The sequence below is a fragment of the Tamandua tetradactyla genome, chromosome 13, assembly GCF_023851605.1.
Source record: "Tamandua tetradactyla isolate mTamTet1 chromosome 13, mTamTet1.pri, whole genome shotgun sequence".
Taxonomy (NCBI): Eukaryota; Metazoa; Chordata; class Mammalia; order Pilosa; family Myrmecophagidae; genus Tamandua; species Tamandua tetradactyla.
Genome location: NC_135339.1, coordinates 62313106 through 62329541, shown reverse-complemented (window position 1 = coordinate 62329541; position 16436 = coordinate 62313106). Strand labels below are relative to the sequence as shown.

The window sequence follows — 16436 nt, the reverse complement described above, 5'->3', positions numbered from 1 at the left end:
GCCATGAAATGAATTTCTCTCAACTTTTTTTTGTACCCGCGCTGGGAGGTCATCTCCTAAGGAGTCTGCAAGGCTGCCTCCCTGGGGCCAGGAGTTATCTGGTCCTCAGAGCCAAGTTCAGGGGAAGTGAGCGGGGTGAGGTGAGAAGAGGCTGATGTATATTGCTAGGGTGTGGGGACAAGGGGTTGAGAGTGAGGGTGAGAATGTTTGTTTCTAGGAGGAGCTGGACCTTAGCCAGGGCCATACCCTCTGCAAAGAGCTGAGGGCTCTACCCAGCAAGCTGCCGAAAAGGACCCCAGAGCCTCTTCCCTAATAAAAAGTTTTCCCACCCAGTCCAGTCCATTTCTGTAGCTAAAACCAAAAAAAATTTTTAAAAAACCAGGTTTGGCTGAGGCTGATCAGTGTCACCCACAGCTGGCTCCCACTTCTCTCCTCCTGGCTTCTGCCATCTCTCTTCTTCTGCCCGTCTGTCCTCTCTCAGGTGTTCCCTCCTGGGCCCCCGGCGACTAGAGAAAAGAACCCAAGTCCCACCTCCAGTTCTGTCTCTTCCTCTGGCCCTCCCAGAGTCCTGGCTGTCACAGGCAGTGTGAAGGCCGCCTGCTCTGGTGGCAGCTCCGCAGGGAAGCGGAGGGGAGTAGGGGAACATGAAACCTCTATCGGTCCCTAGAGGAAGGATGGCCTCCCTTATCTTATCAAATTCTCTTCACTCTTCAATTAGAGTCCACTGAGATTGGCCTCCTAACCCAAACCAGCTAACCTGTCTGAGTAATGAGGAGGAAGAGAAAGAGGAAGAAAGGTAAGGAGGGGAGGTATCCACTCTGCAGATGATGAAAGGATATAAATATCTTGACCTTTGTCCAGACCTAACACGCACTCCATCTGAGGATCTCGGCAGACGCAAACCGAGCAGTTGCTCCTGGTTCTTATAGGACCATATTGTACATCCAGCACCTCAGCCATCACACCCAGCTCTCCCTAGCCCCACCAACAGAGCCAATGCACACTGCCCACAAGTGCTCCCACCCCCAGATATGTGCACGTGCACAGGCTGAATGCATCACTACCCTGTGTCTACCTAACACGACCTGCACTCATTGACCCACCAGGAAATCTACTGTCCACTCAGCACTGTGCTCTCCTAATAACATTCTCTAACACCCAAACAGGCAGGCTTTCCAAGTGATGGCAGGAACTCTCATTCTGGCACCGAACAATCTCTGAGGCTGGAAACCCTTTGAATAGCAAACCACCAGCTCCCAGTTCAACAAGATTGGCTCCTTTTGAGAGCTTCCTGGAATGTCAGGGCCATTTAGACAGCTGCCTGGGGCACAAATGCCAGGCTTTGCTGGATGCCATCAGCACACACACACACACCCTTTCCACACAGAGGCTCTCAACACAGTTACCAACTTCTCTTGGTACACCGCGCTAAGGCGGGCACGTGCGTGTGCGTCTTTGTCTCCAGAATTGGGAAGAAGGAGGTACCAGGGTAAGGGACAGAATGAGGGCTTGCTCCCTGGCCTCCTCTGTGCTGATCAGGCTGGATGCTGCCTACAAGGTCCCTGTTCTCCTTGAACTTCCTTCACCTGGCAAAGTTCAAAGGGCTCCAGAGAGAGGAGCATCAGGACCAAGGAAGACCGTGCTCCCAGCACTCACTCCCTTTTGACCAAGTCCAGGGGCCACTTTTTTTTCCCTTTCCACCCTTCTCTCCTCTCTCCAATTCCTCTCCAATCTTTTCTCTCTCTGATTTCTGCCTACCAGGTGGATCCAGTTTCCCTTCCAGTCTGCTGCCCTGTCACCCAGCCCTTCCTCTTCTTCCTGCCAAGAGCTTCCCATCATGTCCTCAGCTTTCTCTGGTCCTGAGTCGCTGCAGAAGAGCATTGCAGACAAGTTCAGGCAGGGCTGAAGGCAGGCAGAGGAGGAAGTCCATAGAAAAGTGGCTAAAGGCTCCCGAATGGAGGGAGCTCTAATCTGGAACCCCAGGAAGCAGGAGCCTTCCTGCCTTTCTCTTGGCTTCTCTCCCACTCTCCAAGGACCAGGCTGGAGCAACTGCACTGCAGCAGCCCCACAGCCTCTGCTGGCCTGTCTTGCGGCGAGCTGACCGGTGCAGGCAGTCATTGCCCGTGCCACCTGCTTCTGCAGCTCCACCCTCAAAAAGCAAAGCACATCTCCTGGCCCTGGGATTTTACCTTCTCATGCCACTGCCTGTGCTCAGGCCTCTTCTCAGAAACTTGCCCACCTTTCTCCTCTCTGGCTGGCCCTCTGCCTTTTTCCTTTACCACCTCCAGATTCTTTCCTCAGGCCCCCATCAGCCTGGACTACTGGCCATTCTGGAGCTCTGGCTCCCTCCAACCACCTCCAAGATCTTGTAGGGCTATCAAAGCCCCTTTCCTCAGATAAGCAGGCTCCAATCTCCCCTTTTCAAACTTCCACCCACTCTGCAATTCCCTGCATGGCACTCCCGTCATATGCTCTGTTCCCAAACAAACCTGTCCAGGCTATGCCCACTCCAGCACTCTCCCCTGCACCTCTTAGCTTCGTCATCTTCTTCCTCACTCTTCTAACCCTCTTTCTCACTTTTGTCGCCTCCCTTTCCATCCTCATATCACCCTCTCCTCCTATAAGGGATGATCCACTCATCTCCACCTCCCTTTCCCAGTAGCTTCTGGACAAAAGGGCTCAGGAAATGCCATGTCCCCCTGTACTTGCAGATCTGGTCTAAAGCTAAGAGAGAAGTTGTGTCCAACTACACTTACCAGGGGCTGCACAATGCTGGCCCATGAGCTGAATCAGGTGCAGAGATGTGTTTTATGTGGTCAGCAGAGTTTTCTAAATTGCATCTTTGTGTCTCTAAGCAGGGCCTATGTGCTGCAGCTCCATCTGCCCAGTTCTCACCAGGTCCTGTGGCTCAGCCTCCCACAGCCTCCCCCATCTACCTTCCTTGCCGTGGCCCCGAAGGCATTTGCCCTGGTGACCCTGCAGCCATGTAGCAGCCCCACCACTGCCCTTTGCACACACATTTCTCACCAGTCTGGACTTTTGGAAACTATTTTCCATCCTCCCACATCCCTACCACCCTGAGCTTCTCCATAATGTCATCAAACTCTCAGTGTCTGTCTCTCAGCCTCCTTCAGAAAGTGCAAAACAGCTTCTCCCCATATTATCTCTCAAAAGAAGGGGGCTAGTTTTTCTGTGGTTGATGAGGATGAGCTGTCAAAGGGAACTCTAGATAGAGCCTATCATTGCCCCAGACTCCTTCCTCTTTTCCCTGGGAGTCCTGGACCCACACAGGGACTGGCCCCTTCTCCTCCAGTGCCAGACAGTTCTTCCTGTTTCCCACAACCCTCAACAACCCTCCTCAGGCAATCCCAGGGCACCTGCCTTCTCCCTCGTGCCCTGCCTGAACTCCAGTTCACTGTGTGTCTCTCCACGTAGCTTCTTCCTTACTTCCCTGGCACCTGGATGATTTGGGGGAAGGATTTGGAGGCCGGGCCTGGGGCCTGGCCTTGGGAGAGCTCTGCTAACTGTGTCCCGTGCTGCTGCTGTGTTTCCTGCAGGGGCCCCCGGCTTGGTGGGTCACTGCACTACAACTCTGAAAGGAAGAGGACAAACCTGGCAGAGTGTCTTCTGTGCTGATTGTGCAGTTGGTCCCTAATTCATCCTGCCAACTGGACTGGGACTCAAGCGACAAAGCAAGGATGGACAGCTTATTACACAGCTCTGTCACACGGGGGCATCACTGTAGCAGAGCTTCTCTCAGTGGGGGTTCACTGGACTCTGCAGTGTTACAGTACAGATAATAATTGAATGAAATTTGACCTCCTTTTGCCTAAATTATGAAATAGGGAATCCCCCACCCAGCCCTATTTACTGATCTCGCCTTGCCCAGTGGCCCATGGCCTGCCTCACTGCTTGACCTGATGGACCCAAGTGAGATATCCAGCACCTATCTGTGATGGTTAGCCCTGTCCTATGGGCCTTTCTTCCATTCCCTCTGGCCTCAGAAAGCCTTTTCACCCAAGAGCTTTATGCACATGCACACATAAATCCATTTACACAGAAGATTGCAACCCACAGGCCTATAAACCATCATGAATATATTCAAGTTGCACCTTTTTGCACCAAAATAAATAATCTGTTCAACAAGAAAAAAGCATCTCAACCTAGCAGTTTAGTGGCAGACAGATGAACCTATGGTGATTTTTCCCCTGTTTAATAGTTCACTTGTTACTGGAACGCCGGATGTGAGACGCTGTTTCTTGCACCTCAGATCTGTCAGGAGCCCTCCCTCCTTCCCTAGACTCACCCTCATGGCCGGCTAAGCCGCCCTGGGCACCCGGCAGTTGTAGCTGTTTCTCCTGTAAGAATCCAATCCTCCTGGCTTGGAGGGAGGAAGAGATGTGAGAAGCAATAGCAGGTATTTCAAGAATTGGCAGGCAGGGTTGCCGCATTCTTTCAAGGAGCAGGAAGTGAAGAAGGAATTCTTTCTAGCACACACATTTTCCTCAATGTAAGACCTCCAACCACAAGCAGCAAACAAAGAGAGGCCGCGGACAGACCTGAACATTAAGAGGCAAAGTTGCAGAGTAGCTAGAGCTGCAGATTTAAGAAGCTGGGAGCCGACAGTCTAAGGTGTCTTTTGTCAGTTCTGCTAAGAAGTTGGGAAGCAGAACTCCATCCCATGTGGGCTCATAGAGAGCCCCCTCTTCAGAGTGCAGGCTTAGGGTAGGGGACTCTTGTTCACCAGTTACTATTATTGCCACTCTTTTACTAGCAGCTATACTATCCTACTCAATAAGCACAAACTACCACATACACAGTCACACTATGCCATGTGTACTAGAGCAAGCCCATTCCCCAAATGCCCTCAAGAATACCACCCCAACTTTCAATGCTACCTCTCAGTCCCTGGATTTGCCTTGCACCAGAATCTTCCCTTGTGCCAATATGTTCTTGCTTGCCTCTGCCTTCTCCCCTCTCCCTCCCCATTGTTTCCTTCTCCAGGAACCCCTTTTTCCCTTTTCTGGAGCTGCTCCTTCCTGGTTCCATCTCCACTTGGCTAATTCCCCCTGTGGCCCCTGTATTGAACTGTTGTGTTGTCCATTTCCCTGTGACAAGGGCTCTGGTTACACAGTTATTGATTGGTTTTCATGCAGACAGATGGGCCCTTCCCGGGCTCCCATGGAAATCCCTGGCTGTGTGGGTGGATTGTTGCCTCTCAGGGGTGTAGGATTGCACTGGAGACCACCCTCCATGCAGCCTCCTTTGCCTGAGCTATGGACGGTAATAAATGGAGGCAGTCTGAGCAATAATGAAAGCAATTGAGTAGGTTACCTGGGCAGACACAAGATTTATACCTCTTCATATTTGATGGGATTGTTTTATTGAGTTCTCAGAACAGTTGGGGTGCAATTTACTTATTTATTTATTTAGAGCTTCCTTTCTTTTTTCTTCTTGGCATCACCCTCTAGAGTCTACCTGGTACTTTCATTAGGGGCTTTCCCTTTGCAGGAGTGACCAGCTGAGGTAAGAACTCAGAGTGACCAGCCTTGCTCTTACCCAAAAGCCATTGTGTTGCCTGAAAGCCTGTCCTGGGCCATCCAACAGGAGATGGTCAGGCCAAATGGCTGCTTACCAAGAAGCCCCATCTAAAACAACTGCAAAGTGGGCCAATGGACTTTCCAGAAGGATACTACCAGCTTATTTTATGGGCAAAGAAACCAACAGCCCTGGCTATTTTACATCTTATTTTAACGATGGGAGACCTCAACAGCAGGAGACCCTTCCTGAGGGAGGACAGGTGAGCAAGTTGCTCAGACAGAAACTGGCATGTTTGCTCTCTGTGGCCCTGTCTGTTAGGCCCAGGTAAAGTAAGTTCTCTGCTCTTGTTTCTCCCATTCCTCTGTAGGGAGAAATCTTCTTAACCCACCAACCTGTCTTGACTCTTCCATGAGACCAATAACGTTAGTCATTAAAAGCTTTCAGGGTATAGATATGTGGTGGGCAATGCCACCCTCTGGCTTACCTTCACCCTGAACCAGGTCCAAGAGTCAAATATGTGATGGTCTGGAACTAGAATTTCAGAGAAGGAGACTCAAAATCAGCTCTGGCCTGGCTTTCAACATTCCCTTAGCTAGGATGAGTGGCTCCCAGCTTATTTGGAAAGGTCTTTGATTAAACAGCTGGTAGACCACTGTCACCCCACTGCCAGGTCTCTGAATAAGACCAGAGGATGACGCTGGGGCACCTGAATGACACAGGATGGAATTCTCTAACATAGTGCCTGGGCCCAGCCTTTTTAAAGCCAAGTATTGTCACTGCTGGGAGAACGGATGTGCTCACCTAGAGCCAAATAGGCTAAGGGAGTATGTGGGCAGCCCATGAACTGGAAGAGTTCACTCCAAAGATCTAAGGGCAGAGAGTACCCTGTCCCCAAAGAGGGTAGGGCAGACTGAAAAAGTTAAATAGCCACGGCCTTACTGTCAGCTCATTCCAAGAGGCACTCTCAGGGGCTAGTCAGTAACCCTAGATTATATCAGGAATTTGTTTCTGTCCTTTCAAGGGAGGTGTATTCCCTGCCTGAAACAACAGCCAAACCAGAGGACTTTGGCATACAATCAGGAAAATCCTCCCCACCTAGTCGAATGCTCCTGACGCATGCAGGTGACTTTTTCTCCCCTTTCAGTAGCCTGGCTCTCCCTCCATCTCTCTCCCCTCCAGGCCATTTCCCACACCAGGTTTCAGTGTAAAGTCACCTGTTTACAAACCCCCTCCCCTCCACAGCGCTGGGGTATGAGCCGAGGAGCCAACAACTCCACGCTCAGCAACGAGTACATGATCTAATATTTAGAATGATTCAGATCAATTCCACATGCTATGCAACCCAGGCCACCCCCTGGATTCCTGACAGCGGTCTCTCGCCGGAGGCATGTCTATGAGGATTTGCTAATGGAGAAGGCAGGTTGGATGGCTGAGCCTTTATCGTGACAGGATCAAAGAATGCCAAAACCATTTTTAAAGCAAGAAAAGCAATTTCATTTCTAACCATAACAGCATATTTCAAATGCAGTGACGGCATCTGTTTTGGGGAAGGGGAAGATGAAAGTTTGACGATTTGGTTTAGGTGGGGGAGCATGTGTGGAACTTCCTTTTTGGCCAACCACCGGTACACGCACATCCTTGCTCCTCATGGTTTACAAAATTCCCAACACAAGCAGGCATCTCTCTGATAGTAAACCTCTAAACTCAAGAACCACCCGTTTCCCCAATGTGTGCTTTCTGCACAGAGAAAAATCACCAGGCTCTTCCTACAATGAGCAAGAATTCTCAAAACCGAGAAAGGACAAACTCCTGACATCACCAGCACCAGCAGAAATACCCTATCTATATCAGGCATTAGGGTGAAACAACATATTTTAGAAAAGCCTCTCCCCCCACCCCCACCCACATCAGAGCAAAGCACCTACAGGAATGAAATTAAGGGCGCCAAATACACATGCATCCAACCAGCCTCGATTCAGCAGCATACTGGGAAGCCCCCCAAATTCTTTCCAAAATATGGAACATGGGAGGAGTCTGTCCCAAAGTGAAAACAAGAATAGCCCGACTGCTCCTCGTTGACCACGCAAGCTGGCCAGCCCCACTGAGGGACCCAGGCAGCAGCCCACGCCCTGTGGCATTCCTGTTCCACCTCTCCCACTCCCTCTCCATCTCCAGCCACATCTGCCCACAGATGGGGATTTCTCTGGCCCAAAGGAAGCCAGAGATACTGCAGCCACCTGAATTGTCCAGGGGAAATAGTTCTTTCTCCCACTTTCACCTCACTTGTGGCTTACTCCTCTACTTTCTCCCAGTTCTGGTGGGAGCGCCTTAAGACCTCTCGAGCTGGATTCTGGGGTCCCCTGGGCTCTGCTCTCCAGGGCTTTTCAGGGTGAGGGCATCCTAACCCAGCTTCCAAAAAGCCTCTCAACCAGTGACGGTGTATGCTGGGGGGAGGGGAGGCGGAGGGGTGCTAGGCAGGGCTGGCACCACACCTGCCTTGGTTGCTCGGCTCCTCTGCTCCAGCAAGAGAACAGGGAGAACCACAAATGCCGTTGGTTCCTTCAAAGACTTGCAAATCCTATCGCTTACAAGCATTTCTCTCAAATATTCTCCAGAAACACAGCCACATTGCTCCTCAACAGGGCCATTGGTCCCTGATGCGCTCCTCCCAAAATCTCAGTTCCAACTCACTTCCAAGACAAGCAGCCAACTGAATGGCTGGTGTCCGATGGCTCAGAAAACAATTCTTCTTCGCCTCCCTAATTGCCACTCCTGCCTCAGCCCCAAAGCTTCCCCCAGCCTCCTCTCTGGCTTTTAAAAGGCTCATTCCTTTCCCAAACCACACAGCATCTTTCTCCAGTTCCCTCCAAAAGTGTTTGAATATCCAACCACTATGCTTTCAATACCTAGCTGAGCCAGGTCCAGGGAGCTGGAGGGTTTGCGGAGGGTGTATAATTAGCTGATCAGTATTATGTTACCCTGTTCATAACTGAATAACCATTTTAATACAGATGGCACACACCGGGATAATTTCTGGGGTCGCCTCGCAGTACGTTACAGCACGCGTGTGGCAGAGGGAATCTTCTTTAGCCAAGGTACATTCTACCAGCTAATTTTACCTGCTGTTTTCAGGATGATTTGGGATAATTCCATACCATTTGCAAAATATTAAAAACCCTTGATACGTGATGCCAGTTTCAGAAAAAGGGACCATCTGAATTATTAGTTGCTCTGTTAATGAGCCTATGAAGAGTGCAAAGAATAACAATGATACGAAGCCCTTCGCCGATGTGGCAGTTTGTCTTAGAAGGGGGACAGGGGTTGAAAGGTTGCCTGGTACTTGCTTCTGGCTGGTGTGTGACTCGTGCAAAATCTCTACGGATGTCAGATGTCAGTTCTGCCACCATGAAGGCTGCCTGGATTCCTAGTCCCAACTGTGTGTTCCGTACCCACAACAGACAAATATATTTGCACACTGGCTGGAGGTGAACATGCATAGAGTGTGCATGTGTTCTCCCAAAAAGCACACTGGAGTGGGTTGGGGACTGGGAGCCCTAACCATCCCCTATAACTATGTACCCAGCTGATTCTGACCTGTGTTGTCCCCACATGCCTATCATCAGCACAGAGAGTTCAGCCTGGAGATGTGCACCCTGGGTGGTTGGAGACACCTCCCAAGGTTGAGCCTCAGGATCCAGAGTTCTCCCTCCCTGCCTGCTGTCCCACTCCCTGCCCAGCTCCTCAGCTCCCTGACAATCCCTCATTGGTGGTTGGTGTTTGTTCCGCAGGCTTGGAGGCCAGTGCCTGTAGGCTGGAAACTTGTGCGGGAGTTGGGTAGCAAGGCCTGGGCTCCCAGGAGGTCGGCTTTGTGGGAGTTGGCAGGAGGGCTGGGGGGCTGGGGAGCCGGGACAGGCAGCTGCCCCTGGGGAAGGGAGCACACCTTTAGAAAGGGAACTCTGTTTGGAGGTGATGAATAGACACTGGTCATTTTAAAGGCTTGGGCTGTGGGCTGTGATTGTCTCTAGATACGGAGGCAGGTAATCTTGGAGTCTTAATTACCACAAACACTTGGATTCATTTCCAGGACACCGGCAGGAGAAGCCTGGCAGGGAATACCTAGTCCTGAGCCCGAGACAGCCCTGTGTATCTCTTTCCTTCTCTCTCTCTGCCTGGTCCCCTGTCTCTGCCCAAGGGACTTTGGGCCTGGGGCGCAGCGGAAGGGCAGAGGCTGGAGGAAGAGGGGAGGCCCGGTGCCCGGAGACGCCCCTGCGGCAGGAGTGGGAGCTAGAGCCCCGCCCTGCAAGCCCCGGCAGCTTACTCACCTGTTGATGGAAGAGACGCTGGGCACCGTGTCGTTGTCGCAGATGCCCTCAGCCAAGAGCCGGTCGCGGATCTCCCAGGCGAACATTGTCGGGTTCTGTCGCTTGTATTCAGCTATCTTGTCCACCACTTTGGGCGTCGCCACCTTAGGCTTGGAGCCGCCGATCACGCCAGGCTTGATACTGCCGGTCTCGTAGTACCTGCGCCGGAAAGGCCGGCGGGGTCAGCGAGAGGCGGGCGGCAGCCGCGGCGTGGGGAGGGGCTGCAGGCTCCGGGGCGGCCGAGCTGCTGTCCCGCCTGAGCCAGCGGCGGCGAGTGAGAAGGCCCGGATCGGCGGAGCGGGCTTGCAGAGGGCGCTTGTCTAGGGCAAGGGACGCGGTGGAGTACGACAGCGACGCTCTGCCCGAAGAGGCCATAATGCCGTGGGATGCCGGCACGCCAGCGGGCAGAGGCGACCCGGAGACTGAAAGCCCGGCCTTTCATTCGCGAGCAACAGCGCTGCGCGGCCTCGGGGACCTCCCGGGCTGAAGCGCCTTTTGCAACCAGCGCGAAGCGCCTACGGGAACCGAGACCCACCTTCCGCCTCTCGAATGCTGCTTTTTTTCTCCCCTTGGGGACCCCGGGGACCCTGTTTCCCTCCCCACCCCATTCCTCTACCCCTTCGGTCCGCATTAACTGGGTTAGAAGAGACATCCTTCCCTTTCAGAGGCCAGGACTTAGGCCGCCTCCACGCGAAGGCCCTGGAACAGGGCAGGCGCTGGGTGACCCTGCTCCACCCTCGCTCCGGGGGCCGCGGCCACCACCTGAGCGTCCTCTCCAGGAGGAGCTCTCCGGATCCCCTGGTAGCGGGGCTTTCTTTCTCTCTCTTGGCGTCCTCAGCTTTTAGCCGAGTCTTGGGTCGGAGACCAAGGGCGGGCAGGAAAAGGCGGTAGAGCGTCAACCAGAGCAACTCCGAGGTCCTCACCTGCCCAGGATTTTGCTGACACAGCCGTGGCTGACCCGCAGCTGCCGGGAGATGTCGCAGGGCCGCACACCCTGGTGGGCGAGCTCCACGATGCGCTGCCTCACCACGTCGGGCAGGGGCCGGCCGTTCACAAACACCCCCCCGAGCTGGTTCACACCCCCGTGCCCTGCTGGGGAGAGACAAGAAAAAAACACAACACCCCACACACAGCAGGGACCGGCCATTAGTCAGGATCCACGAGCCCGGGACGTGCGAAGGGAGCAGGCAGGGCGGAGGGGCACGTTTCCGGACTCGCGGAGAGAGGTGGCGGACCCCCCACAACGCGGAGGGCTGGGCACTGGGACTCCAGGGGCCGGAAAGACGCGGGAGCGCAGACGCTGCGCGGAGAGCTGGGAAGGAAGGACGCTCAGACCACCGCGCGCAAAGGAGAAAGTGAGGGAAGGAATAGAGAAGCCAAGCGAAAGAAAAGAAGGGAAGAGTGTAGGGAGAGGAAAACATTAAAGGGAAAATTAGTGCCAGCAGCAAGGAAGGTAGGAAAGCGAGGAGAGGAAGGGCAGAACAGGGACAGCGCTGGATGGAAGCCCGCCTGCGCCGCAGGCAGTGGGGAGTTCCTCCGTGTCGGAGGCCTTGGAGGCGGGTGAATTTGGGGGATCGAGGACCCATTGACTCTGTCCCTAAGGGGCCGGAACAGAGAGGGGCTAAGCCCCAAGCGCCTTCCCATCCCCTACCTATTTCATTCTATTTATTTTTAATGGCAGTTTTCCTACCTCTCTCTGTGTTGGGCTTTTTTCTTTTTCTTTTTTTAATCGGGAGTCTTTTTTTTTTCCATCTTTATTTTAGGGGACTATATTTCCCGCTCGTTTTACAGATGTCTAAAGTTCTAAGAAAATTAGATGGAGGGAGAAGACGGATGAGGCCCAGGGTCTCCTGCATTCAAAAAGAGGGAGGCGGCGGAGAGCGCAGCGGCGCCCGGCAGCCTCGGGACAGCTCATTCGCCCGCCGCGCTGCGCGGAGCTGCGGGCCTACCGCCTCCCTGGGCGCAAGGTCCAGGCCGCCCCGGCGCGCTGAGGGCTCGCGGAGCACCTGTGCAGCCGGCACGAACCATCTCGAATCCTTCTGACCTTTCAGGCTTGGTAGCCGCGCGGAAAACCCAGCAGCAAGGGCATCTGCTCCCCTGCCCAAGAGGAGAGCGCCGGGTTCCCAACCAGATTCCAGCGCGAGCTTCCGATCTCGGAGCCGAGGCAGCCACCGGGTGCCAGAGGCAGCCACCGGGTGCCAGGCCCGCGGGCGCTGCCCCGTGCCCTGTTCTCCCTGGCCTTCAGCTTCTCTAGAAATCCTGCACCCAGAGCGATCAACCCGCAGCCGCAGTTACTGCGCAATCCAAGCCCAGAGACTTCTAGCGGCGGAGTCTGGCCAGACCCAGCCGACAACCTGCAGCCTCTGCCCTGTCAGTCGCAGACGACTTTCGGAGAAAGCGGGGACATCTGCGGCCTCCTCATCTCCCTCCCGTCCCCTCTGGAGGACCAAGAACAAGGGTGGGTGACACCGTTGAGGAGACGGCCTCTGATGGGGAGGCCAGGAGTCGGCTGAACCTTTTATTTTATGCCCTCCCAGGCTTGTCTCCCTACCTCTCGCCCCCCTCCCCGCCCTCCAAATCCCGACCATCAATAATTTAGGCCCCGGGAGAACTCGCGTTACCGGTATGAAAAGGCTGCAGCTGCGGGCAGATTAAAGATGAATAATTCAGCCTCCCCGGGCTGCGGGCCTGGCCCCTCGCCCCAATCTAAGGGCTGAGGATGGAAAGGGGGCACCGCGAGAGTCCAGGGCTGGGGGCCGGGAGTGGGCGCTGAGGCCTGCCTGGAATGCGCCACTGCCGCAGGGCCCACTCCAGCGGCGGCTGCTCGCCAGGCAGCCCGCGGGTCCACCACCCCGCGCCACAGCGCTCTCCATTCTTCCCCCTGCCACCTTCAGCTTGCTTGCTCCCCTTTGGGTTTCAATGTGGCACCCTGTGGGTGGCCCTGGCTCGGTAGATTCCCCCCGGAATCGGAAGGAGAGGAGAACGCGAGCGGGGTGGCCCGGCCAGGAGGCAGACTGGCTGGGCGAAGACGGCGTGCGGACCCAGGTCCACTCCCTGCGAAGAGGAGCGAGGCTTTCCCGCTTGCTCGCCGAATGCCGCGGCAGCCCGAGGCCCCACTCCGGTACCCTGCGCTTGGAAATTACTTAGGAAATAGATTTCATACGAAGGATGTTTTTAAAAGTTCCCCTGTAACGCTAAATATATGCTTAGAGAAAAACAGCTCTCTCTCCTCGGCTTTCTTGTCGGAAGCTCACACCCAAGCCAGGTCTAAAAAGTTTCCCTGTGAAGAGTTATAAATTATCTTTATTAATCTACAGACAGAGGAGTAGTTTTCTATTTACAATCTTATTTATCTAAAAATGCCTGTTTACAAAATTTCAGAATTTTTTCCAAGCTAAAGACAAATTATATGAATTAGATAAATTGGAATTTTATGAACATAATTCCCTCTTTCCTATTTTTCGATTTCTTGTCTCCCCTTCTCCTCTTCTTTTTCTACAACATCCTTTCAATTTTATTTCTTTGTTTTCCTTCCTCTTCTTTTGAGTTCTCTTTCCCTTTTCCCCAGCTTTGGCATTTGCCTTCCTTTTGTTCTCCACCCCCACCCACCCCCACTTTCTCCCTCTTTGCCGACCCCCTGGCCATGTCACTGCTGCACTGTCCATCCTTAACAGGAGTGAGAGGATCGCAAGGACCCTCCAGAACTGGGAGTAGAGCTGTGCCAGGGTGTCCCTGGGAGGCTCCTTTTCACTGACTTCAATTTCTCAGAACCCCCCTTTGTTTTTAGAGCATCTCCAGGGGAAAGGCAGAGAAAAGATGACCATGATTGTCCTGCCAACCTCAGACTCCCTACTCAAGGAGAGGAGAAAGGGGAAGGAGAGGGAAGGGAGGTGGAAAAGAAAGGGAGGCGAAGGAATTATTTCAATCCAGCCCACTAGAAGCTCGGCCTTGGTTGGGCTTGGAAGGCGAGGAGCTGCTGGGAGCTGAGGGTCAGAAGGGGGCACCCCACCCCCACACTCTAGGAAGGATCGTCCTGACACTGAGGCTTTCCATGCTAGGTGTGTCTTACTGGACACCCATAACTCTAAGTTCGAGAAAGGTAGAAGGGAGGCGAGGAAGGGAGCTATTGGAGAGGGAGGCAAAAAAGACAGAGAAAACACAACACAAAACCCTGAAAACTGTCTGCCCATTGGTCCCCCAACTCAGGGCAAGAGGGTGGCCAGGGAGTGGGGTGGCTGGGGCCAGGCTGCCGGCCTCCGGAGGACATGAGGATCTGAAAGGAGCAGGTGGAAGGAGGGAAGGCAGGTGGTGGAAAGGACGGAAGTAAGGCAGAATGGATGGAAGTAAGGAAGAATGGGGGAAGCTGGAAGGAAACCGAGGGAGAAGTATAGATGACAGACAGCAGAGGGAAGAGGAGCTGGAGGCACGAGAAACACCGGTGTGAGGGAAAGAAGGAAAATAAAGGGGGGGGGGGGTGGAAGAAGCCAGGTTGGTCTCCTAGATGGGAGCTGAGCGCAGGGGACCGGGACCGGGGCGGGACGGAACAGGTTTGGGACAGGGATCCCCGAGCCACCGCAGGAGCCGGGCGCCGGTACTCACGGTGCATCGCGGAGAAGGGGTCTGCTTTGCAGTGCATATCCATGGGGAGGCAGAGGAGCGGGAGCAGCGCGGCCGCCGCCGCCGTGTCGCCTCGCAAACTCAACTTCAAGACTTGAGGAGAAAAGGGAGGGACGATGGGAGGGGGCTGGTGAGCGGGCGCCGGGCTGCGGCGGGGCGCGCAGGTCGGGGGCTGCCGCGCTGCGCTCCGCGCGGGGATTCCTCGGGACTGGCTGGGGCTTGTAACCGCAGCGGCCGCAATTTCCCACGGTCGGGGTATGGGCTCGGCAGTCAGCAGAACGGCCCCAGCGCGGGAGGCCGGGCTGGGGGGCACTGGGGGCGCATGGCGCGCGAGGCTGTTGCGGCCAGGGTTGAGGCTGGGCGGGGGAGGCGGCTCGCTCAGCTACCCTGGAACCCCGTCATCCCAGAGGCTGCGGTCGGAGAGGGCGCGGGGCGGGGGCGGCCCGAGGGCGCCGGGCGGGGAGCGGGGCCGCTCCAAGTGCAGGCGAGTTGGCGAAGTTGGCAGAGAAGTAGCAATCCCCGGGATGTCCGAGCGGGCGCCTGCGGGAGGGGAGCGCGCGAGCCGGGCCCCCGCCCGGGGAAAAAGCAGGCGCACGCTGCCGCGGCCGAAGGGCCGGGAGGCAGGGAGGGAGGGAGGGAGCCGAGCGGCGCCGGCAGCGCTAGGCTGGCCCCAGGTGGGTTGCGGCTGCGAGGAGGCTCGGCCGGAGACTGGAGCCTCGGCTCCCGGTGTGTGTCTCTCTAAAAGCTGCAAAGCCCCCTCCAGACCCCCTCCCCCTCCCCGCGCCGGGAGATGGATGACTTGTCAGACAAAGGCAATAGATTCCACCACTCTGTGATTCGCCAGCGCCGGAGCCCCGAGCTCCGGCGAGGAGGGCCCGGCGCCTGTCACTCCGGTGCCGAGGAGGGGAGGTTAGGGGAGGGTAGGGGTGGGTAGGGGAGGGAAGGGGAGGGGGAAGCGGGAGGGCGGTTGGGAGGGAGGTAGGGAGCAGTGAGCAAAGGAAGAGGGAGGGAGGGAGGGAGGGGAGGGAAGGGGAACGGAGGGGAGGGGAGGGGAGCGGGCCATGGGGAGGGGGAAGGGGAGCCCCGGGTAAAACTACGCTGAGAAACGAAACTCGCCGATAAGATAAACGTTAGATAAGGATAAAGAGCGGCCAGTCTAATGAATATTCAGGCAATGACAGAGGGCCGCGGAGCGCGCCCTGCGCTCTGAAGCCGGGCTTGCAGTCCCAACTCGCCCAGCCCTGCCATCCACCGGCCAGCGCCTGCATGGTCCGCGCGGTCCCGGGTCCGGTCTGCATCCCTAGTCCTAACCCCTCTACCTAGCAGAGTTCTCCTCCGTCCTTCTTGGCTCTTTTTCCCTCTTCCTCTCTCTCCGGTCCTCCCCTTTCCCTCCTGAGGTACCGCCCCACCTACGCACCCCCAATTCTCATTCCTGAGCAAAGTGCCCGGCAGTTTGTCCTCTTGCGTCCCACCGCGGCGGCGCCCGGGGCCTCCCTCGTCCCCTTGAGCAAGGGAATCTGGGCAGCCCAGAACGCTGTGTTTGGAAACGAGCTGGAGACCTCTGGTGAGGACCCACCTGCCTCGGTGGGACACAACCGACAGTGGGAGAGCACAGGGACTTGGCTCCTGGACCCTCGAGCAGACGGAAAGGGGCCTTGGGGAGGGAAACGGTGCTGGTCGCTGGTAGTAGAGGACGCGAAAGACCAAGGCTCACTCTCCCCGGCTGAGGAGAAGAGGAGGCTGCTAACACGGCTAAGCACCGCCCGCTGCCAGCTCGGTGGATCCGAAACGAGCGCAGAAGGCGCAGCGAGCCTGGCCCGGCCCCGCTCCTGCAGGAGCCGCTGGTCTAGCCTCCGCAGTTCTCGCCAGCACTGGCTCGCTCGCTTGGGTCCGCTTGCACGCACCAGGCAGGAGAGG

The 16436-nt window shown here is 55.6% G+C and overlaps 1 protein-coding gene across 4 annotated transcripts in view; it reads right to left on the bottom strand.

Annotated features, from left to right (window-relative positions):
- PAX2 (paired box 2) overlaps positions 1-14607 on the bottom strand; it is a 76765-nt gene extending 62158 nt beyond the window's left edge. For 2 of the 4 annotated variants that reach the window (XM_077125748.1, XM_077125749.1), the window contains exons 1-3: positions 14502-14607; positions 10826-10994; positions 9864-10061 (exon numbers count right to left, since the gene is read on the bottom strand). In XM_077125748.1, coding sequence (XP_076981863.1) covers positions 9864-10061; positions 10826-10994; positions 14502-14544 — 410 coding nt within the window. In that variant the 5' untranslated portion in view covers positions 14545-14607. The remainder of the gene's footprint in view (positions 1-9863; positions 10062-10825; positions 10995-14501) is intronic. The other 2 variants (XM_077125747.1, XM_077125746.1) reach the window with 1 other exon arrangement.
- Between the last annotated feature and the right edge of the window lie 1829 nt (positions 14608-16436).